The sequence below is a fragment of the Lactuca sativa genome, chromosome 7 (genome assembly GCF_002870075.4).
Source record: "Lactuca sativa cultivar Salinas chromosome 7, Lsat_Salinas_v11, whole genome shotgun sequence".
Taxonomy (NCBI): domain Eukaryota; kingdom Viridiplantae; phylum Streptophyta; class Magnoliopsida; order Asterales; family Asteraceae; genus Lactuca; species Lactuca sativa.
This window is the reverse complement of record NC_056629.2, coordinates 20,887,838-20,911,763: the sequence shown is the minus strand read 5'-3', so window position 1 is coordinate 20,911,763 and position 23,926 is coordinate 20,887,838. Positions and strand designations below refer to the sequence as shown.

The window sequence follows — 23,926 nt, the reverse complement described above, 5'->3', positions numbered from 1 at the left end:
ATTGTCTGAATACTTGCTGTCTATGCTGGGTGAGAGATTTTTATACATGTTTTAAATTGTATACGTATTTTTATATCTACAAAATATGTTGGGTAAAACATGGGTAGATGAAGGACGAGTGGTGAAAGCTGAAATAGAGGAATATTAGTGGTATGGACCTAGTGCCCTATAGGTGAACATTGGCAGCAATAGACCTAGTACCCTATAGATGAGCATTGGCAGCTGCGCCACAACCTGTAGACGTTGTTGATCTACGATAAACATCCTAGCAGCTGTGCTCTAAGGATAATATCAGCAGTTGCGTCTAATAGAGAACATTATAACCTTGACAGTAGCGTCTAAAGGACAACACCGACAGAAGCGCCTCATATAGAATGTCACAACTATGGTAGGTGCGCCTAAGTGATAGAACTAGCAGCTATGCTTGATAGCTGTGTCATTGACAACGATGGACTTCGTACCTATTCCTTAGGAAAATCCTTAGGAATGAATGAACGAGAAATAGTTGATTCTTAGGGTAGATCCTTAAGATTAAAGAAGATAACGGGGATGGGTAATTGGGTTAACTGTTTGATGATTAAACATAATAATTATATTATTGTGGGTTGAAAACCCTATGTACTCACCAGGTTTCCCAACCTGACCCACTCAATTTATTTGTATCACAGGTGTCAATATGAAGCTACTTTACACTGAGAGATTTAAAAGAGATGTAGATCACTAGTGTAAATAAATGTAATTTATGTTTATGCTTATGTTTCTGTATTGACGATGACATCTCAAATGTTTTAAATGAATAAAAAATACTTTTCTTCAGAATTGCTTTGATAACGTATTTATCATGTTTTACTGGGAACAAATTCCGCAACATTTTTATTAAAAGAGACACTCTGATTTTTATAAAACATAAACAAAATCGGTCTTTTCTAGCCATGAAAATGGGGATGTCACAGTTTAGTTGTGTTTGTCATCAATTAGGGTTGTGAGATTGTTTAAATCCATCAATTATGTGATTGGTAAAATGCAGATGAATCCAGGTGGGGGAGAATCGTTGGATTAATGGGAATAAGCCAAGGTGTGAAACAAAGAGGGGTTTTGTACCCTTGGTAAGTGGAAATCCAACTCTGAGGATGGTTGGGTTGAGTCTTATTCAAGTGATTACGTGAAGTGTTGTAAGACTGAGGGCTGGTCGTAGCATTCACTAGATTGGCAAGTAGTGATAGAAGTGTTTTAAGATTGTAAGGCGGCCATAGCATTCACTGGATTAGCAGGTAGTGATAGAAGTCTTGTAAGTGTGCAGGGTGACCATAACATTCACTAGATTGGCAGATAGTGATAGATGTGTTGTAAGACTATGGGGTGGACGTAGCATTCATTAAGTTGGCAGGTGATGGTAGAAGTGTTGTAAGACTGAGGGGTGACTCGTAGCATTCACCTGGTCCACGAGCATATGTGAGAGTACGGTGAACCTACGATTTGGCTCGTAGTTTCCTCTAGGTGGGATTAGACCATGGCAGGATAGGTAGTGAGACTATGGGAAGGCCACAACATTCGTGGAAGTAAGGCATGTTGTGGGTCATATGTGGCCGATTGTGATGTAAGACTACAACTGGACATGTGGCATTCATCTATAGCAAAGTAGATTATTTAGCATCGGTGTAATGGTTGGTTATATTATCCCTGGTTAAATCAGAAGGGCTGTTGGAGCCATTATGGCAAGCAGGCTAGGATAACTCTTTCCAGATAGACCCTTGTTCGGAGTCACATGGTGCGATTGTATGTGAGGCGATTAGACTCAACAACCGGTTAGAAATCTAGTATGCTGGTTGTAAAAAAGTTTGACAACTCCTTATATAGCCAAGGATTCACTAAAAGACAATGACCGAGAAAAAGTGTGCATTGACTGAGGAAGGACTGAAGATTAACAAGCTAACATAGACATTGCTCTTGATCTTTTCTCCTATACTATACTAAAAAACGTTCAAAATAATACAAAATAGTACTTGGTACATTAAACACATTATAGACTCAAAATATTTCCAAACATAACTTAATCTCAGACTAATTCTTCATCTTGGACAAGCTTTCACTTTGGAATTCACTTGACTTCGGAAACATCTTCTGTCTCGGACATGCTCCATCTCATATTGCATACAGATCATTTTTTTCATGTTCTATCAATCTCCCCCTAAGTGACCTTAGCAATCTCTAACTCTTCATTTTGCCTCTTTGAAAGCAAACACGTAAGCACTTTGGAGTCAAGTTCTGAACTCGATGTACCACTGGAGATGGTCAATGAATTTCTTTTTGATGTTACAGAGATTCACTCTTGGCAGCACTGGAAATGAATTTATGAAGAATCTTGGTTGGAACAAGATGTTTTTCAAGAACTCAGAAAAATTCTTTTCGATTTATCTTTTTCTTCAAATAGACAAATCCGACTTCAGGTTCTTCAATGTGGCATTCGGCTAGGATTTGTGCTTCTGGATGCTCAATGCATATTTTTGCAAGAAGATTCTCTGTTCCGAATAGATGCGAAAACTCCACATTGGTTCTGCAAAATTCAGTAACATAATCTTTCAAAAAGCTTAGTGACGTGTTGAATGCTCCAATGCTTGATTCATTTGACTATCTATCCTTGAGGCGAGTTGCTATGGTGAGAATGTTGTTTGGATTCAGAGATGGAAAATCCGCATCAGTGATAGTAATGGTAGCTTCTTTATTCCAAGACACGAAGTACTTGTAGAGGAGACAATTGCGATCAAACTTGTTTAGAACCTTATTCTTATATGCCATGAAACTTTTTATTATTTTCCGAGACCACACTATATTTTGAGGTTGTACATTTATGGAATAGAAGGTTCTCAAATTCTCTCGTTGAGTTGTGATGATGGTTTGTGAATCATTGGATGGATGCAATGGTGCGAACTTGATGTAGAAGCGTCCGTGAGGAGAGATTGGTAAGTCAAGTGGTATGAATCTTTTTTTGGAAGATCAAAACTCATGAAAGGCACAAAGTTGGTATTATGAAGAATTTCTTCTCGGAAAAATGGAGAAATGCCTAGCATTGGATTGGGTTTATCTTTCAACCCTTGGATCCTAATGCTTTCTTCAAGATCTTGCTTCATTTGTTCTTTTGACTAACCCTAGGACTTTTTCAACGACTTCATTGGGCTATCTAATTCAAATGTGATCCTTTTCCATTTGTCTTTTATTGGATCAATCTGAATAGATATAGAGGATATGATTTTTTTGATTGACTTAATTGATGATAAGCACGGAAGGACGAGGAATCAAGGGCTCTTCAGGTAGCTTATCAGGTTTCTTGATGGGAGTACCTTCATTAACCGGAATAATCCTCAGAGCAGAAATTGGAGGAGGAATGTAATAGGTGGCTCGAAAAGGATGAACTGTTAGCTTCATCTTTAATTTAGCCATTTCTGGATTCTGTTTAAAAGCTTCTGCTAGATTTGATGGCTAAAAGATAGAGGAACATTTCTTCTTTTCTTCTTCTAAGAGGAATTTGGTGATGGAAGGTTGTTACTTGATGGCTTGAAGTCCAAGACTTGTGTTACTTATCATGTCCTTTTCATTAAACTCATCTTCTGCTTCAAAAGTTTCCGCTTCAACGATTTCTTCATCAGTTGTTTTATCTCGGAGTTGAAATTCTGAGATAGGCTCTACTAAACTAGCTTTTCTCCCCCTCTTACATGGGAAGGCCCTACCTCTGATGTAAGAAAAGCACCAGTCTTAATATCATCCAGTTTCTCAATAGGAGCTCAAATTGAGTTGCTTGATTAGCTTATCATAGGCATCGGTTGTGGGAGCTTGTGCTTTGAGAGTATCGAGGGTTTCGTCCATGATGATGAGCATTTCATCAAATTTGTGGTTCAAAGTGTCCACCAAGTGTAGTGCAGAGCGAATGACTTTGATAAGAACTTGCTGCATAATCATGTTGAAGCCATCTTTTTGTTGATCTTTTTCTCCAGTCATTGGATTTGTTTTTCATGAAGAACATGAGTATGCTTGATGAGCTTATTAGTATCAGAAATCATATCATCGTGGATCTTCAACACGGTAGAAATGGTGGAGATGTGATGATCAAGATTGTATTTGGACCGTTCCTCAACTTCTTATAAGGTGTGCTTCAAACGAAAAGAAATGAGTTGATCTAGTTGGTTGGCTCAATCAAGTTTCGCATGAGAAACATCCTTGATCTTGGAAAGAGATTGAATCACCAAATCAAATTTTGAATCAAGCGAGGCGACTTTGGTAGAGATTTTGTTGACTTTAGAATTAGCTTTGGTGACATTTTCTCGGTGTTACAAGAGAGAAAACAGATCAACTATGTTTTCATATGAGGATCCTGTGTTTGAAGTGGAACTTTTGGATTTCTTATCATCATCTTTACCATCATCATAATCATATGGACCCATGCTATTATCGTTTTAATCAACTTGAGCTTGAGTGCCGATATCACCATCAACTATTGTTTCTAGACGGGGAGAGGTGATGTTGTTTCCTTCTTGATTCTCTTCTCCTTCCATTTCATCTGAGGATGAAGAGAGATCGATGTCAAAGTGAGCTTTGGAGGAGGATGGATTTTGCCGCAGACTGAAAGTTGAAGGAAGTGGAATGGCACCAACAATAGTGTTCTCATCTTCAAACATTATCTATTCGGAGTGATCTTCTACATCATCAAGCTTGGGATCATCCGAGATAGGCATTGAGACATGAACACCTTTTGCAGCATCATCTTGATTCTAAGGAGGATCATCCACTGTAACATCAAGCGTGGGAACATCTACACTCTGTTTGATCTTCAAAGCATCAATGGATGGCTACAACAATTGATTAGTTTCTTCAATGGATGGAAATGTGAAAGGAATACGACTTCGGATTTCACTTTAGCACATGGAGATGAGAGTGTATTCCACTTGTTCTCTTGAGAGCTCCAGACGCCTTGAATGGGCACTGAAAAAAAATAAACCCAATCGTCCTTTACCCGTGTCAGGTATCAAATCGGTTGAGGCTTCCGAGGTGGGAGAGACTACTATTATCTCAGAAAGCTTGGAATCTATGGCAGGGATACATATTTTTCATTTGTTGAAAAGATAGGGCGATTCAATTTGACTCATGAGTGTGTCCCACGGGGCTTCAAGGGACTTTGTTTAATACCAGCACCACCCTTTTTGGAGTGTAAGGGTAGATCATGAGCAGACTCCAAGTGAGTGTGTGCAATGTGTGTTTGTGAAACTCTGGAGGGTACTTCGCAAAAGTAGGTGGGTGGGATAAGCAATGACCCAGAGTTAGGTCTAGATCTGATCTGTGTATCCTTTTGAGAGGATTGAATGTTTTTGGTTATCTTTTTGGCCTTAGGTTATGAAGGGGATGCCTTTCGCTTTTTGGCAATTTTCTTCTTTCGGCCTTCAAATCCAGTTGATTTATTCTCTTTCGAGGCTAATTCATCCTATACTAAGGCAGGTTGCGTTGGGTTAAACATAAAGGCAGTCTCTAGATTTTGTTTCAAATATGGAGAATCGGAAGGAATAATATCCAACCTAAGTAGTTAATATCGGTGATTTCCAGGTGGGATATCGGTTATCGATACTTCTCAAAATAACTGTGTCAAATATCGATCCAAAATATTAGACCGCAAAAATCGGTGATATTTACTGATATTTCCAGGTGGGATATCGGTTAAGTATTTTTACTTGCTTTTTTTAGTGTTGATTCATGGCCTTAAGTCTTATGGTCTTAACTCAATTGAACCTGGTATTATGTTGAGTACTTAATTGTTAGTTTTAGGTCATATACTCATGTTTTAAGTATTAACCGATCTTATTGTTATGTTAATTGTTAAATGCTTAAGTGTTAACTTGCTAGTTTCTATATGTTTGATCATGTTGATGTGTTAATTACTTAATTCTTAAATGATGATGATATTAAAGTTGATGTGGAATATCTAGATAAAATAATTAGATGCAGTGTTGATGTGGACTTAGAGGAAGATTCCATGGCTTACGTAAAATTATGTTTCAAACATTGAAAGTTTTGAGTTTTGACTTTTTATATTACTTTTATATATGTTTTATGTTTATATATATTAATTATGCATGATATAAAAATACCGATACCCCACCGCGATAACCTATATCTCAAATATCAGCCCTTGACCGATATTTGATTTTGGACCGCTATAACTGCCTAGTATCCAACATGTGTTGAGGAAGTCATTGGGCAACTCTGAAAGCATCTTGACTACGCAACATGTAAGTTTTAATTATTTTGAAGGAATAATATACCTCACGGATGTATGAATTGAGCGGAATTGCCTCACTTCGTTATAGTCGTTGTAGTTTCAGAGCCCAAAATCTTAGACTCGGAAACTCATTCGTCTTCCTTTTCTTGGTGAACTTTTTGAAGTCTTGCCAAAGGACCTCCGATAGATCAACGACGTTTGATCGGCCAGTGAAGATGCGTGCCGTCTTCCTTTATGACAGGGCCTTCCTTGATACGCATTGCGTGTCATAATTGTGCGTCATAAATAGATGACGCGCAAAAGTGTGTCGTCTCTCGTTATGATAGGGCCTTCCTTGACGCGCATTTATGCATCGTCCGAGCGTTTTAAGACACGCAATGCGCTTCGTAAAAGGTTGTTTTTCTAGTAGAGTTGTGTTCGTTCGACCGTTCTTTCCAGACAAACATTTGAGAATGAGGTGCATCAGAATGGTCCATATACCGGGAACCGCTAACTTCTTAAACTCCTTTGCTTTGAATCCCCCTTTGTACCCGATCTGAGTGAGAAAAGATTGGAATTATTTTGTTGTGGGTTCCTGCATTCAAAAACCTTGAGGGTTTTCTACAACTCCAATTTCACGAAGGAAGGTTGCTTTATGAACATGTACAGTTCGATTATCTGTGATCTTGACCTCGAAGACTTCATCTTCAAAGTTAACAAGTTCAAAGGATTTGTGCAATAGCCTAAGAGGAAAGTTAGGGTTTGGGATTTTGGTGAGAGGAATCACAATGGGGTGTCTCGAGATGAATTCAATCATGATTCTAATAGATTCGTCGTAGTTCAGAGGATCTAGGGAAAAGAGTTGAGTGGTTCCCCTGAGGATAGGTTCAGTCTAAGAGCAACACAGGAAACCCACCGTGTAGCAACAAAGGCCAAAGGTAAAATATAAGTATCTAAAAAAGCATGAGCAAAACCAACCGGGAAGTCTCCCGAGCTAGTCAAAGACCACACATATCTATCCGCCATAAACACCAAAGAAACTGATTGCAAAAGAGAAGTGAGAGCACATTCTTGGGCACTCTTTGCCCCTCCCAAAGGCATCCGAAGAAAAAATGAACCAAAGGCAGATTCATTTTTTTTTTTTTGCATCCGTCACATATTTTTAAGCCTTCTAAAAGATGAAGCCTAGGAAAACGAGAATGCAAAGTAACTTACCCAAGCCAAACATCTTCCCAAAATTTCGTATCTCTAACCATTTCCTATCCTCTTCTTACATTCAGCAAGAAAATCCACCCCTTATCTTTAAGGCAAGAAAGCATCTTAATAATATTAAGCCAAACAAAATTCTTGGAAGCTAGGATAATGCGATCTAAATAACCATTACTCCCATGAATAACCATAACCACTCTAACCTAAAACACTTCCTTATGGGACAAAAACTGCCAAATCCATTTAAATCAAAAGGCTCGATTCATAGCTAAATAAGAGACAACTCCTAAACCACCTTTGTCCTTCGTAGCTAACACTTTATCCCAACTAACCCATAACATTTTCCTTTCCTCCCATTAACATAATTCCTTCTCATTGCCTCTTTCGTGTTTACCTTTAATGAAGATCATGACGAGCCAAAATAATCAAAATAGAGTCTCTCTATCAGATCACACCCCAAAGTTGCCATCCTAAGCAAGCAAGAAAGATACTGGTCGTCTTTTTTTTTTTTTGATGAAAAAGCAAGATCAAAACACCCTTACTTGGGTGTGTGTTTACGTCACCAAATACATGGGATTTCCATTCCACATATAATGCATAAACACTAGGAATTATCTTTCTATGAAAGTTTGCTTAATTATGGTAATAATGTATTATCTCAAACTTTAAACCTTTATTACATGTAAGGTCCATCTCTTTTAATTTCTAGTTAATTCATCAACCATTGATGCAAAATAAACTAGTCCTTTTGATTATTTATTATTTCTTTTAGATTGAACCTTGTGTGTAACCCAATAGGCTCATATATTTATTTCATGTGTGACTAACTTGTTGTATCAATGAGCATATCTCCAATAACTACCAAAAGATTCGGGTATAGCCACTCGCTGGACCACACATTTACATAACAAAAGTCCTATCTCATTTGTGAAGAACAAGGCACCATAAGAAACTTGAGGTAATATAAAGTCAAATGTAGAACATTTCAAGATGATTGGCACATTCCTAATCAAATGAGGGATCAAGCTTGATGAGATTTTGTGAAAATCTTATCCATCACAATCCTTCCTAGAATATATCAGAAAATTTGCAAGCACTAATTCACCAAAAGACCCGACATACTCAATTAGCTCTACTAGTATTTGATTTTGGAAATTTTGTGAAAACAAATCATAAAAACCTGAAATTTTGGAAAAATTTGATACTTCTTAGAAAAATTAAAGATATTTTAGAAAACAATACTGAAATAATAATTTGCCCAATGCATGGTTTTAAGAACTAATAGGTAGTACTCGTAAGATTTTTTGATTTGCCTTAATGACTTTAAAGATATTAATTTATTGATTTTCCTTTGATGATTGTATCCTTCTCTTTGCTATATTGATCACATCTTCCTCTCCTCTTTGTTGTTTTAGAGTTTGGCCTATATTTTTATGATTTTCTTTTTTATTTGTTGAAAATTTTAGGGCCCCTCATAAATTTTCCCTGGTTGGTCACCTAGGTTGGCCGTTGGCACCTATTGGGTTGACCATGTTTAAAACCATATTATTTTAAAGGTGAAAAGAATGGGGTGTTACAACTTACAACACGTATTAGATGAAGAGTTCAGGATCAACATGAGGGTGTTACAGATGTGACTACTTATACGTGGATCCTTATGGGAAGTGGTGTCAATTTGTGGTATATTTGGGGATACCTCTTTGTTGATTGTGTTCTCGAGGCTTTCCATAAGTCGTATTATTGTCGTTTCATTTTAAATGTTTGTTTTGTAAGAAGTATATTGATTTCATTCCATATTGACATGGCCACAATATATATATATATATATATATATATATATATATATATATATATATATATATATATATATAGGGTTAGGTTATTTTGTTTTCACTATCTATTGTGTGCATGTATGATTGATTCTGGACCAATCATTTTAGTTATTTTAAGAAAGTAATTAATAAATATTACATGTTGAAGATATAATGGATATTAATTACATCTTCAACATTTAATATGAATTAATTACTTTTTATTAAAATAACTAAAATGATTGGTCTATAATTAATCATACATGCACACAATAAATAGTGAAAACATTTGAACCTAACTCTCTCTCTCTCTCTCTCTCTATATATATATATATATATATATATATATATATATATATATATATATAGGAGTAGGATCAAATGAGAACGCTTAAAAGGTTGAGACGCGAGAACAGATCTGGACTATCTAAATACTAAGATCTATGGTTACTATTAAATAGGGGATTTATGAAAAATTCTAAAAGTACTGGCATTTAAGTGTAACATTTGAATGGTCAGAAGGGCATAATAGGAATTGCAATTTTACCTGATTCCTATAATTTCTCACCCTCACCTCTTACCTTTCTTATTCTCGTATCTATATCCTCTCTCTCTCTAGGGTTTCATAAGATGCATCTACTGTGACAACCATAGCCGACCTTCCCTTGGTCAAAACAACATCACTTGCAAGAGGATTCAAAGAAAGAGAAAGAGAGATCGAGAATGATAAATGTCCGTTGATTTAGGTTGTTAGTGGCGAATAACACAGTAGGATTCAAAGAGATATTGAGAAAGGGAAGTAAAATTTCGTTTGTGTTCCCCCATTTGTGCGCTGCTGATGACGACGATTAAGCCACAAGGGTCGCCGGAGAATCGAAGCCCTTCCTGTCGCCTTATTGCTGTCGTCGCTGGTGAGCCTTCACACTCTCCGCCCCTTTGACTTCCATCATCGCCAATTCCATCGAAGGCCAAGAGACCGCCTCGATTTCTCGTAAGCCCCATGACTTGCAATCCCGATTCAGGGCTTGAAGAATGACTGCAAAAAATCACGATTGGTAATCGCAATCCGGGGCATTTTTAGTACTTTTCTTTTTCTAAACATGTGTGGTCCTACTGTGTTATTTGCCAGTAACAATATCTCTTTGAATCCTACCAAGTCCGAACCCGAACACAGAGAGGTTGAACGTTGAAGATAGAAGAGGGGTTTTTACTTTTTACGATTTGCTGTGAATCGATTATCGAAGTAGAATGAGCGACTCTGGAACTGCAGATTTCTTCTACAGAGAAGCTCAGCGACTTGGTTATGTTGCTCGCTTGGCCTTCAAGGTAATATACTAGGTAGGTTTCATTTTTTCACAATTTGAAGATTAAAACCGGTATATTATATTTATATTCGGATGAACTTTAATTTAACCAAAATATGATATGAGTATCACCATTACAATTTCATTAGTTTTCGTTTAATTATGGTTGGAAGTTGGAAGTACAGCTACTCCAGATTCAGAAACAGTACAAATTGATAACACCTGGTTCCTCTGTTGTTGACCTAGGTTGTGCTCCTGGTGCTTGGCTTCAGGTCTCCTTCTTTTGATCTTTCTGATGGCTTTATTGGTTGGTTGGATCAGAATTATATGGCGAAAGAGGGAAGAATTAATTGTATAAGGCGAGATCGATATAGGGATTTTTTGACTGAAGGGTATTTTAGGAATAAGGTTAAGAATTCTATGGCGGTGGTTGTGGGTTGGTTCTTGTTGACTCAGATTATCCGACATAGATTCAAGAAGATGGGTGGGTTAACAAGGATTAAAGATTTTTTTTAACTGTACAGGGAGGAAAAAGAGCGAGGGCATTTTTGGAATATATAAGTTTTTTTGATGAATTCTACGTCTGGTTTGATATGCGAGGTGATAGGATTGAAGAGTTTCTTATGTGGCAGACCTTAAATGAAGTTCTTTTTTATTATTTTGTCAATTCTTGGAAGCAGGGGCTTGTGGTTATTCTACTATGAATTTATTCATGTGTATTCATTTATGAATAACGTTGTAGTTATGTGTGAATGATTGTATTCATTTATGAATAGCACGTGTATTCATTTATGATAAAATGTGTATTAATTTATAAATAACAGTGTATTCATTTGTGAATTGCAATGTATTCGTGTGTGAATGATTGTATTTATTTATGGATAGTAGTATATTCATGTGAATGAGTGTATTTATTTATGATTAGAGGTATTCATTTTATGAAAAAATGATAATTTTTACACTATTTTTTATTTTCAATTTATGGAAGATGTATTGAATTATTTGTAATTTGATGTGTTTTCATTTATGATTGGAAGTGTATTGAGTTGGGATTGGATTTATATTCATTTTTTTTGAAAAACAAAAACGTGAAATAGTAGAAAATAATATTTTTTTAATAGATTTTCTTTTCAGATTTAAAATAAAAGGAAATATTAATTTCTTTAGATAATTTTTTTGAAACGGTCATAAATAATTTTTGGAAAAAATCATAAAAAAAATATTTATATATATTTCGTTAACTAAAAGGAAATATTAATTTTGTTAGGTAATTAAAATCATTATCCCTATATTTTAGGAAATCATTAATTAATATTTATATAAAATTACTAATATACCTTTATAAAATGATTGGTCCAGAACTGTTCTTGCGTTCTCAACCTTTTAGGTGTTCTCATTTGATCATCTCCATATATATATATATATATATATATATATATATATATATATATATATATATATCGGCTTCCATTAATGCTTTTTGTAGCTGTGTATTTTCCGAACCGGGCTCGGGGTAGTTTTGGATGACTTAGGTCCCTTATGGTTATGTATTTTACCAAACTAGCGAATAGCAAAACTGCTATATATGTAAATGTCTTTAGGATCTAAATAATAAAAAACAAGTAAGCACCAGACCAACATTTAATATACTGGTATGTTTTTAAGATATTCATGAGTTACACACATCTATATCTTTATAGAAGGATCAAGGATACCCATGTTGTGAAAAGTCTATAATGTCCTTTGTCTCTTTATGCTTTGGCCTCTAGGGGAATGTTTTGACACTGACCCATGTATGATGTTTTCATCTTCAACATGAATGCAAATTTGAAAGTGTCTGAAACCTCTGAAAATTTTGTATACAAGTAAGCTTTATTCACAACAATTGAAAACTCAATTGACTTGATTACCCTTTCAACAAAGAAAATAGTACCACAAAACGGTCGGAATCTTTCTGTAACCTAGAAACCATCCGTTCAAGTCCCGTATAATAAACGGATGATACAAGTGTCGCTCTCTGAGCTGGGGTATCTCAAAGAAAATGGTACGTTAGAAGGCAGAGAAATGGACAAAGTTTGCAACACTCATCACGATTTTTGAAATCTTTTTTGTTGCATAAATCAAGAGATTTTTATTTGGTTTAATCATGTTCTGTAAGAAATGAAGAGGGTAAAGAGTGATCAAAGATCTCAAAAGGAGTTGCCATTGCTCATTGAAGCCATGGGAGACTCTTGTGAATGTTCATCTAGGGTTGTTTGCCACAGGATGGATGGTTACTTGCCAGAAAATACCTCAAAATTAAGGAAGCCAGCTGTTCGATCGTACAATCGCTCTAGGGTTCCCAGACTTAAATGGACAGATGAACTTCATCAGTTCTTTGTGAATGCAGTTCAAAAACTTGGAGGCGAAGATAGTAATGTCTTGCTCTATGTATATGTATGTGTGTATATATTGCTATCGTTGATCATTCCATTAAATTGTTTTTGTTTTTTGGAATAGAAGCAACTCCAAAGATGATCTTGAAGACGATGAATGTGAAAGGATTATCTGTATCTCATATCAAGAGCCATCTTCAGGTCAATTATATATAGTATCTCATATATACATTCACACACACATGCATGTATATATGTGCATATATGTATAATGTATCATGAGATCTTCATTAAGTTTAAAAAATTGGAGTATATCTCATAGTATTCAGTTTGAGCTGTTAACGTTTTGAAGAAAGGAGCATAAAAATACAATTTTGTGCATGTATACAGTATACTTGCAAGTGTATCCATATATTGGTGATTTCTTGCATATTTAAACATGAAAGTTGTAAATGTGAAAGATGCATTTGCAATAATACATGATCTGTTTGAAAAATCAGTATGTAGTAAGTGAATTTGATAAGGTCATATTAATCTCTCTCTCTCTCTCTCTCTTTCTCTCTCTCTCACTCACACACACACATGTATATGTACATACTTATACATATGTATCTATGTACACACATCACACTCAAACATATATATGGCTTATCAATGAGCAGATGTATAGGAACATGAAGAACGCGGTGATTCTACAAGGTATGCGTACATATCGATATTGTTTAAATGTGTGTGTGTCAATGTGTGTTTTATGAAATCTTGTTTCTTAACGTAGGAATTAAATTGGTATATTAGGCAAAACTGTTTATTTAAAAAAACAAATATATAAAATACACAAAAATGACATTTATATATTGAATTATTAAAATTTATATTGTGAAACTTATTTGTGTCCAATATTATAATATTTCTCACCTATTATTTATCAGGTTTAACAAAATTTTCAAATCTCCACAATTATTTTTAGTTCCATTAGACATATGAATCTATTAACTTATTTTTTATGAAAAAAAGATTTTAATTTAGGGTTATAAAGTTGAATAATATGTAAATTTAATTTGTTTTTCTTTGAATAATTAGTTTTGTTTCACATGCTTTTCAAATACTAAAAACTTGGTTTTAGCTTATAAGCTAGTATTTATCATATAAATTAATTTATCAATAAGTTATCTCAAAGAAGCTTATTAAAAAATTAGTTTGTAAGTTATTTTATAATCTATGATAAGCTACTTTTGAAATGTTATATATCAAAACGTTAAATATAATAAGCTAATTTATTTATAAACAATAAGTATTGGACTTGGACAATATAACCTTAAAAAATAGATAACTATAGAACTATAATCATTCCACATAAACACTTAAAGTGATTATTAATTAGTATGACTAGGATTCACATTTATATTAATTAATTATGTTTGTTCTTTTTCAATATGATAGATATTCCAAAAACAAAAGGACTTGAAAGTTACAACTATCATGGGGTATCGGTCAATATCGGGCTTGGACCTCATGAGCAATATTATAAGCACAACAGTTTCTCTACATCGGCCGTGAACATGTAATTATTTATATATTTTGCTTGTTTAATTTCAATTTAATTAGCTATTGAGTTAAGTAATTGATAATATAGAGAATATAATTAAGTTGACATATCTATAACTGAAATAATGTAGGAAAATGGCCGATGAGCCTTTACTAGCGTTGAACCCCGAGAAATTGACAAGTATTGTTTTGGGCCAAATGGAACGCTCGATTTACAGTCGTTCCCAACAATTCGTTCATGCTCCTAAGAGCAAGTTTCATCACGTATGCATATCGTCTAACACCTAATTCCTCAAGCTTATTCCATTTCATATGAAGAAACAAATAAACCAATAATTATATTTAACGCCATTCTAACTTGTATTTGTATTTGGGTTGAAATGTTTAGGGAAGCCCCAACAGTTATCATGGAACACACGAAGGAAAAAAGGACAAAGTTTATAATCAAGTTTCTGAAGCAACTAATGTATATCTAAGCAATAAGGTCATATACAAAGACTTTCTAGCTAGTGGTTTCACCTCAAATTATAACGTATACACCTCCCTTTCTTTATTATCTTTTTGTATGACTTAATGGTTCCGATTAACCCATGAAGTGTTACATTAATCAATACAGGAAAATGAAGATACGGAGAACTATGAAGATGCGATTGTTGCTACTTTGTCTAAAACACCTAGTGTTAATACAAAGTTGACTCTCGGAGGTCCATAAGCCTTTTGCAAGAGTTAAAATGTTCCTTTTTTAAGATCATTCTTATAAGAGCTCACTTGTAAAATTTACATTTGGATCTAAGTTATGCATTAATGCTTTTTTGTTAGATATGATAACCTAAGCATGTAGTACATTAATTCTCACAAAACCTAAAAAAATCATAAATCATTCTATTTGGATGGCTCATGTTAATCTGTATTAAGCTTCACGATATGAGATCAATCACAAAACACTAACTATATTTTGAATGTCTTTAAGTTCGGACCTTAGATTTTTATGGAATTTCGCACCTCAACCACTAGAATCTCATCGTAGGACATGATAACATATATATGATGAACATTTCATTTTTTTTTTCTGAGTAACTTTTACGATTTTACCTATGTTGATACAAACAATAACGTTATTAACCGAGAAAAATACAAAAATTATCATAATATCATTATAGATCACCGCCTAACATATGGAAATATAAACAAGGACCGGGTTGCTATTAAAGGTTAAAAAGTGGTCAAATAGGTAAAACTACAATGTTTGGGGCCAAAATTTAAAAGTTGAAACATTTAGGGGCCAAGTGTGCAGTAATCAAAAAATTATAAGTAAGGTGGGAAATATATGAACACCGCCGTCGTCGTCGATAACCTAACGAGCGGAAACCCTTCGCTACCTGCTCTTCATTCTCTACGACACAGTAATCATGGCGGACGTAGTACAGTACAAGCTAGAGCGTATGGTCAATGAGCTCGACGACCTTGAGCGCCGTGGCTTGTTCTCGCGCCGTGAAATTGCCGAAATCGTCAAACAACGCCGGAAGTTTGAGTATAGACTCAAACGTCCAAGTCCTCTGAAACAAGATTACTTAGCGTATATCGATTACGAGAAATCTCTCGAATCTCTCCGCCTCCTCCGTAAGAAAGCGATGTTGCGTGAGCTCGAAAAGAAGAGTGAAGACGGGGAAGGCGTTGTAAAGAAGCCGAAGATGAAGCAGTCTGTTTCTGACTTTTCTGGAATTTCAAGGATCGTTGAGATTTATCGGTTGGCCACGAATAGGTTTAAAGGAGACATTGAGCTTTGGTTTCAGTATCTCGAGTTTTGTAGGCAAAGAAGAAATGGACATATGAAAAAGGTATATGATTTTCAATGCTTGTAATATACATTTTCGTAGTTTAATCATTCAATGCATTACGTTTTGTTTCTGCTTGTATTGGTTGCTGATAACTGTGATTAGTGCTTGAAATAAGATAAAGTTATGCACTTATACCTAAAAACTTGAATTTTCAATTCAGATTGTTCAATAATCAGTTTCAGTTATAATCTGATTGTTTTTCCATTTACTATTTGTGCATCTTTCAGGTTCTGGCTCAGGTGATTAGATTTCACCCAAAAGTACCTGGAGTCTGGATATATGCTGCTTCATGGGAGTTTGATCATAACCTAAATGCTGCAGCTGCTCGTGCACTTATGCAAAGTGGTTTGAGATGTTGCCCCTCATCTGAAGCTCTATGGGTGGAATATCTCAGAATGGAGCTCACATATCTTAATAAGTTAAGTGCTCGTAGGTCTGCTCTTGGAGAAGATGTTGCAACATTGGTTACTGATGGCCATGAGCCTGAAGATAAACAATGGAGAGACGAAAACAAAGAGCTATTTATGCCAATTGATGGAGAAACTAAAGATCATAAAGATTTAGATGTACAAAATGAGGAACTGAAACAGAAAATCAATGTCTTTCGGGAACAAGGTTTGAACATCCTTCAAACTGTTTACAAATGTGCAGTGGACGCACTACCTTCCAGTTTTACCATGAGAACACAATTTCTTGAGATACTAGAGGCAACACATTTGGCAAATCCAGAAACTATGAAAAATGAGATACTTTCTGACATGAAAAATCAATTTTCAAAAGAAACAGGATACTGGGATTGGCTTGCAAAGTATGAAGCAGCAGGCCATAATAGTACACAAGATGTAAAGAGAGATCATTTACACAATGCAATTCAGGTAAACCCCAATTAATTGAAATAAAAATCGTTAGTGTTTTGGTAAATGTAAAACCTTCATAACTTCACGATTTACCTTCTTTTTTCTCTAGGTTTATGATGAAGCTTTAAAGATTGTACCATCATCAACAATGTTCGATCTCTACATCAAATTCTTGATGGACACAATTGTTCATCAAAGTTCTTGGGTTTCCGATATAGATCTTGTTTCACATGTTCTAAAGGTCTATGAAAAGGCTCAAAGTATGGGGTGCATTACAGAAGATCTTGCATGCCAAAATGTATCTTTTCTATTAGAACTTGGAAGATTAGATGATGCTAGAAACTTAGCAGAAAAACTTTGCAATGGAGAGCTTTCAAAAGCAGCCAGTTTATGGGATTTACGCCTCTCAATAGAAATGAAACGTATAAATACTCCAACAAAAGATGATTTATCATCTGTGTTTAATCTCCTGCAAAACCCTCTTAGGAAAATTGCTGTTTCACAAGCTGAGAGCCTCTGGCTTATGGTATACTATTTTTTTAATCATCTTTATTTTGTTTCTAGTTACTCATAAGTATAAAGTTTGAATATTTTTTTTATGTTTATTGTTGTTTATTGTGAAGGGGTTGAAATATTTTGCAAATCAAAAGCAATATTTTGATAAGCTGGTGGATATTTCTGTAAGTTGTTTGACCAGAGATGGTGGTAGTGATGATGGTTTCTCCCTCTCTTCCACAATTGTAAACTTTATTCTACAAAAAAATGGAATTCAGAGTGCAAGAGACATGTACAAAAGGTATGTCATTAATAAAGATTCATATATACTAATAAATATCGATTTTTGTTGAATACCCTTTTTATCTTTTTTGTTATTACCCTCCGTTATGAGCAAAAGTTTAAATTTTTATAATGTGATTTTTTGTGAACATTTTGTAATCTGCAGGTTTCTTGCATTACCTCGCCCTGGTCTTGTTTTTTATAAAAATTGCATTGAAATGGAAATGAACATTGCATCTGCTGCTTCAAAGGCTAATCTTGTAGAAACCCGAAAATTATATGAAGCTGCACTTTCAACGTATGATCAAGATGCGAGTTTGTGGCAAGATTATCACTCTATGGAGTCCAAGGTAAAAAAAAAAAAAAAAAATTCAAAAGAAAAATATTTTCGAAACTTAGGGATATGAAAGAGATAATGTTAAAATGAGGGAAAAGTTTATTTCCTTTTTTTTTTTTGTACTTTTTCATGAAATCAAATTCTTTTTTTGTTTCAAGTAAAAAAGGACACTTACCAGATTAAGTCATGTCTTGGTTTATGTGCAGATGGGGACATCAGAAAGTGCTGCTGCAGTACATTGGCGTGCAAGAAGGACACTTAAAGGCAATGCTACATTATTAAGTTGAAGAAATTATGGATGAGAGGTTTAGATTTTGTTGACCACTCGCAATTTTGACTTTGTTAAAAGGGTTGTAGTCTTGAGAATTGTAACAATTGTTTTATTGAACAATCTACATGATAATCAAATTATGTTGGTTTTGTTTTGATTATAGTTTTCATCATCTTTATCCATTTATGGGTATTGTAGGTGTAGCCGTGTATACATAAACTAATGATATATCATGTTTTTGGTCTCGCTTAAGATTTTGAACGTTCATTACATGGATTTAGTATTTGTTTTTAGTGCGTGTGTCTAGTAGTCTAATACTTGAACTCTTTTGTTGTGGATTGTATGGTAAGTTCCAATTGGGTTCGCATGAATGTTGGTGTCTTGGGAGTTTTCTTTACACATGATGTGAACAAAGCACTTGTTTAGTTCTCGATTGTTAACCGGTGTTGCATAAGTATATTTTTATGTTTATAGATGATCATGTAACTGCTGATCTAGGTGCATGACTTTGAACATTTTTACATTGTTTTTAGGAAAAAGAAGGTATGCTAATGGTTAAGAACATAATGTGGGTTTATTAGATAGTGATAAATTTTGTCATGTAATAGTTAGGTTACGATGGTAACCTGACCTACTTTGATTATGCTCGTATAACACTCGATAAAACAGAGTATCTTTGATGTAATTTCAACGGTAGCATGATGATGAAGGAATAGATGTAACTACAAGGGAGTAAGCTTTACACATAAGGGAGTTTCAAGTTTTAAGGTCTTTAATCCATAAGGGAGGTGCGTGGAGGTAGACATGTGGCATTGCATCAAAGCAGGTTGGTTAAAGTAGAGGACGACAATATAACTCTTGTATGGCAAGAACCCAAGAAGGTTCTGCCGAAACCAAAAGATTTTTTTTACAATGTAATTCTATGATATATGGATTTAAATGTTGGCTGAAAAAGAGTATGAGAAGATGGAAGTAATAGGAATGAATAGTTGCGGTAGAACTTTGTTGAATAATATATTGAATGCGACTATTAGAAAGTTGTTTAGAGTGTCGCGGGTAATTGAAAAATTAAGGGGAGGAGATTGAGGTGGTATAGAAATGCCTAAAAGAGGCTACCGACAACAAGTTAGAAGGTGGAGGCGATGTTGGTTAATGGTTCTAGGATGAGAGGAACACCCAGATAAAGTAGGAGAATAATATGAATCTCGAATGTAAAGGCTAAATATAAAGATAGTATAGCAACCTAGGTCCATGTATGTTCTCCTTCTCGCATTGACTTGCTATCCTCTTGTATGCCCCGGTTAACACCCCCTTATACACATGCTAGGTCATCTATGTGAAGCTCTCACCCCGGGGTATTACTGTCGACATCTAGTCCCTGTCTTATTCCAATGGATTCCATGGTATATCGTATAACACTTGGTAATGACCATGGGGTGTTCTCAAATATGTTTGAGAACACCCCATGGTAATTGCAAAACACTAACAAAAACCCCATCTAGATTTGCAAGGAACAAACAATATTAATTTATTTTACAAGGAATAAAATTGTTTAGAGTGTCACCTGCATTTAGGAGGAATAAAATTTATTTTACAAGGAACAAACAATATTAATTTACTTGTTTTGAAGCTTACTTGAATTCCATGAACAGTTTATATAATGGGGTGTTCTCAAACATATTTGATGTCATTGAATAGTTAGGGTGAACATTAAGCACTTGTAATATTTTTAATTTTGTTCTATTTATTAAACTTCAGTTTATAAATAACCTAAAATATTTGCCTTTAGATGTATGTATTCTGAAGCCACTTTGTTCGATTTTCATTAATGGCTTGTTCCATGACACGTGTAAGACCAAGTAAATGATAGACTGCTGTTTGATTGTTGTTGATTGAGTTATATAAAATTCTAAATCCAGCCAATTAAAAGACATCAGATGAACCAGGACCAAGTTAGATCCAACCTATTATCATATCCAGTAAACAAACACATCAAACAACCGTTAAAACCGATATCATTACAATAAATACAAGGGAAATTGACATTTACAAATACAATTAGATCAATTTGTAGAAAAACTACACGATATATATAGAGATCAAACTTATAATTTACTTTAAAATCAATATGATAAGGAACTCAAACAAACAAAATCAAAAGTGTCATATTTAATATTTTGGATAAAATATTAATAAAAATGGTATTTTTAAAAATATATTATGAATGTATGACATCCCTCTAACCCTTATCGATGACAAGTGCTTTCCACTTCCCAACACCACTCACCAACGATGGGGTTCGATTTGTCACCAGAAGCCCTCCTCCACCCACTCCTTTTTACCCACCAACCATCTCCAATTTTTATATTCTCAAAACATATTCTTTCAATTAAATATTTACATACAAGATTCAAAAATTACAAAGTAATTGCAAAACACTAACAAAAACCCCATCTAGATTTGCTTTTCTCAACAGAGAAAAACGGTGCAGCTCTCCTGAGTCCACTCGTAAGTTCAATTTCAATCCATTTCTTTCTTCTTTTGTGTTTCATGTTAATTCTTTGTGGGTTGTGTCAAAGATCTGCTTCTTTGATTGAATCTTTTTACAAATTTGTTAATGAGATTATAAAAATTGGATCTTTCTTGATTGGGAATTGGATGGATGGATGGGTTTTCTTGTCACATTTCTTTCAGGCTTTTTGTCAAACAGTTAAGCTGCAACTTTATTAGATCAAAATGTGATCTTGAATTCATGAGACTTGGTTTTTCTTACCTATACTGATAACATGCTTCTTTGTTTCGGAAGCATAAACGACAATGAGGGGAGGACTATGGCAACTCGGGCAATCAATCACTCGTCGGCTTGCTCAATCCGACAAAAAGACCATCGCTCGTAGGTGCTACGCTTCAGAGGCCGACCTCAAGAAAACAGTCCTCTACGATTTCCACGTCGCCAATGGCGGAAAGATGGTTCCTTTTGCTGGATGGAGCATGCCGATCCAGTACAAAGATTCAATCATGGAATCGACCCTGAATTGCAGGGAAAACGGTAGTCTTTTTGATGTATCCCATATGTGTGGGTTAAGTCTCAAAGGCAAAGATGCTATCGCGTTTCTTGAAAAACTCGTGGTTGCTGATGTTGCTGGACTTGCTCCTGGAACTGGATCGCTGACTGTTTTCACAAACGAAAAGGGTGGAGCCATTGATGATTCAGTGATCACGAAAGTGACAGATGATCATATTTACTTGGTTGTTAACGCTGGATGTAGAGATAAGGATTTGGCTCACATTGAAGAACATATGAAGGCTTTTAAAGCCAAAGGTGGGGATGTTGGCTGGCAGATTTACGATGAGAGATCTCTTTTAGCTCTCCAGGTATGATCAAAATCCAAAAATATAATCTTTCTTGATCAAATTGGTAAATATATTGAACTTATTGTGTATAAAATATAACTCAAATTGCTACATTTTTTGGGGTGTTTTCGTTTTTCCATTTTGTTGTTGTGTTGCAGGGTCCTCTTGCAGGTTCTACTCTTCAGTTTTTGACTAAAGAGGACTTGAGCAAAATGTACTTTGGGGAGTTTCGCATAATTGACATCAATGGTTCCAAATGCTTTCTAACCAGAACCGGGTACGTTTTGTTTTGCAATAAAGTGATGTTTTCTTATTAAGTGGTTCTTTCTGCATTAAGTAAAAATGAAACACCCATATATAGCTTATCAGATCAAGTCCAATCCTCGTTAAATCAATTAAGTAAAACAAGAAAAAGTTAAAAATCAAGAAATATCAATGTGCTTTCATCGATTTGTTTATTATATCATCCTACTTTCATTTCTCTCGATTTGCTTATTAAAAAAACAAAAGTACAATGATATAGTAATGATTAATACACAAATGAGTTTACAGATACACGGGTGAAGATGGATTTGAAATATCGGTTCCCTCAGAGAACGCGCTCGATCTTGCAAAAGCAATTCTTGAAAAATCGGAAGGAAAAGTACGGTTGACCGGTCTTGGGGCCCGCGATAGTCTTCGCCTTGAAGCCGGGCTATGCCTTTATGGCAATGACATGGAGCAACACATAACACCCGTGGAAGCCGGGCTCACTTGGGCCATTGGGAAAAGAAGACGGGCCGAAGGCGGGTTTCTTGGTGCTGATGTCATCCTCAAGCAAATTGCAGATGGCCCGTCGATTAGGCGGGTTGGGCTTTTTTCTGCGGGCCCACCGGCCCGGAGTCATAGTGAGATTCAGAATGAGAACGGGGAGAGTATCGGTGAGGTGACAAGCGGAGGATTTAGTCCTTGTTTGAAGAAGAATATTGCTATGGGGTATGTCAAGTCGGGGTTGCATAAACCGGGGACTAAAGTTAAGATTGCCATCCGAGGGAAGACGTATGAAGGGTCAATTACGAAAATGCCCTTTGTGGCTACGAAATATTACAAGCCGTAGTAATTTTTTTTGTTTGAAAGTGGAAGTGTTTTAATGGCTACTTTGTTTATGTTTAACTTGTTTCTTGTTGTCAATACTTTTCTGGGCATCGAATGGATGACTATCTGTGTATTTTTCTTTTTTCCTTTTGCATTTACATTTCCTCAATTTGCCCTTTAGACAAGTTTTCTAAGGCTGTTTTACATTATGGAGGGCATGCACGTCTTTTGCGTATACGAACAATCTCTATCCCACCTTGTTCTACATTTTTTTCTGGGACAAAAAATTACAACTTTTGTCCTGTTGACATGAATGTTTTAAGTGTTAAAAGACTACAAAAATAGTGATCAAGAGCTATAAATTTGTCCCCAAATTAACCTTATTTGGATCTTTATCAATAAAACTAGGGTTAAATTTGTGTATTATCGTTATAGTATCAAACTTTCGTTTCTTTGTGTTACTACATTATACTTCGAAAACTCTATCCAATTATATAATTGCAATTTTGGTTTTGTTATTTGGACGTTTTACTTTGAAAAATATGCTGATTATAGCAGCGAAAAAGTTTATATATTTGGATGATGTTGCTATTACTGGAAAGATTTTTCAAAATAAAATGTTGTAGTAGGAAAAAATGAAAGAGCGATGCTATAATTGCAATCTTCATCTGACTTAGATGTTAGATATAATTGCAGCTTTCATCTAACGTTGAAAAAATACAAATTATAAGGTTTTTTTTTTTTTTTTTTTTTTTTTTTTTTGGTTGTATCCAATTAGTTTATCAGCCTATGCACTTTCAAAGCTTGGTTATAGTAATGTCAAATGTGACCCTTTTAAAGAAGAACCACAATTAGTAGCATGTGTCATTGAAGGCAAATAGCACCCCCTGTTTCAAATTTCTAAATTGGGTAAATCATTTAAAAAATATTAAC

General features: G+C 35.0%; 4 protein-coding genes across 4 annotated transcripts; all 4 read left to right on the top strand.

Annotated features, from left to right (window-relative positions):
- The first annotated feature begins 10,509 nt into the window (after nt 1-10,509).
- On the top strand, nt 10,510-11,081 carry LOC111891054 (uncharacterized). The gene is made up of 3 exons (XM_023887142.1): nt 10,510-10,587; nt 10,739-10,837; nt 10,887-11,081. The coding sequence occupies exons 1-3, from the start codon at nt 10,510-10,512 to the stop codon at nt 11,079-11,081; spliced, it is 372 nt and encodes a 123-aa protein (XP_023742910.1).
- Nucleotides 11,082-12,725: 1,644 nt separating this feature from the next.
- Nucleotides 12,726-15,197, top strand: LOC111891053 (two-component response regulator ORR23-like). Its single transcript, XM_023887141.1, has 7 exons — nt 12,726-12,978; nt 13,065-13,141; nt 13,603-13,639; nt 14,381-14,501; nt 14,617-14,749; nt 14,874-15,017; nt 15,102-15,197. Exons 1-7 carry the CDS (start codon nt 12,726-12,728, stop codon nt 15,195-15,197), a joined length of 861 nt encoding a protein of 286 aa, XP_023742909.1.
- A 619-nt stretch (nt 15,198-15,816) lies between these two features.
- Nucleotides 15,817-18,725, top strand: LOC111890920 (uncharacterized). Its single transcript, XM_023886993.3, has 6 exons — nt 15,817-16,323; nt 16,551-17,198; nt 17,290-17,706; nt 17,804-17,976; nt 18,124-18,307; nt 18,501-18,725. Exons 1-6 carry the CDS (start codon nt 15,895-15,897, stop codon nt 18,579-18,581), a joined length of 1,932 nt encoding a protein of 643 aa, XP_023742761.1. The 5' UTR covers nt 15,817-15,894; the 3' UTR covers nt 18,582-18,725.
- A 2,177-nt stretch (nt 18,726-20,902) lies between these two features.
- LOC111890942 (aminomethyltransferase, mitochondrial) lies at nt 20,903-23,135 on the top strand. Its single transcript, XM_023887018.3, has 4 exons — nt 20,903-21,073; nt 21,372-21,940; nt 22,078-22,196; nt 22,472-23,135. The coding sequence occupies exons 2-4, from the start codon at nt 21,383-21,385 to the stop codon at nt 23,013-23,015; spliced, it is 1,221 nt and encodes a 406-aa protein (XP_023742786.1). The 5' UTR covers nt 20,903-21,073; nt 21,372-21,382; the 3' UTR covers nt 23,016-23,135.
- The last annotated feature ends 791 nt before the right edge of the window (nt 23,136-23,926 follow it).

Coding starts and splice junctions, on each gene's coding strand:
- LOC111891054 (XM_023887142.1), top strand. CDS start 10,510: ATGAGCGACTCTGGAACTGCAGATTTCTTCTACAGAGAAGCTCAGCGA. Junction 10,588..10,738: donor TTGCTCGCTTGGCCTTCAAG/GTAATATACTAG, acceptor TATGGTTGGAAG/TTGGAAGTACAGCTACTCCA. Junction 10,838..10,886: donor CTCCTGGTGCTTGGCTTCAG/GTCTCCTTCTTT, acceptor TGGTTGGATCAG/AATTATATGGCGAAAGAGGG.
- LOC111891053 (XM_023887141.1), top strand. CDS start 12,726: ATGAAGAGGGTAAAGAGTGATCAAAGATCTCAAAAGGAGTTGCCATTG. Junction 13,142..13,602: donor ATATCAAGAGCCATCTTCAG/GTCAATTATATA, acceptor ATCAATGAGCAG/ATGTATAGGAACATGAAGAA. Junction 13,640..14,380: donor GAACGCGGTGATTCTACAAG/GTATGCGTACAT, acceptor TCAATATGATAG/ATATTCCAAAAACAAAAGGA.
- LOC111890920 (XM_023886993.3), top strand. CDS start 15,895: ATGGCGGACGTAGTACAGTACAAGCTAGAGCGTATGGTCAATGAGCTC. Junction 16,324..16,550: donor GAAATGGACATATGAAAAAG/GTATATGATTTT, acceptor TGCATCTTTCAG/GTTCTGGCTCAGGTGATTAG. Junction 17,977..18,123: donor GCAAGAGACATGTACAAAAG/GTATGTCATTAA, acceptor TGTAATCTGCAG/GTTTCTTGCATTACCTCGCC.
- LOC111890942 (XM_023887018.3), top strand. CDS start 21,383: ATGAGGGGAGGACTATGGCAACTCGGGCAATCAATCACTCGTCGGCTT. Junction 21,941..22,077: donor GATCTCTTTTAGCTCTCCAG/GTATGATCAAAA, acceptor GTTGTGTTGCAG/GGTCCTCTTGCAGGTTCTAC. Junction 22,197..22,471: donor TGCTTTCTAACCAGAACCGG/GTACGTTTTGTT, acceptor ATGAGTTTACAG/ATACACGGGTGAAGATGGAT.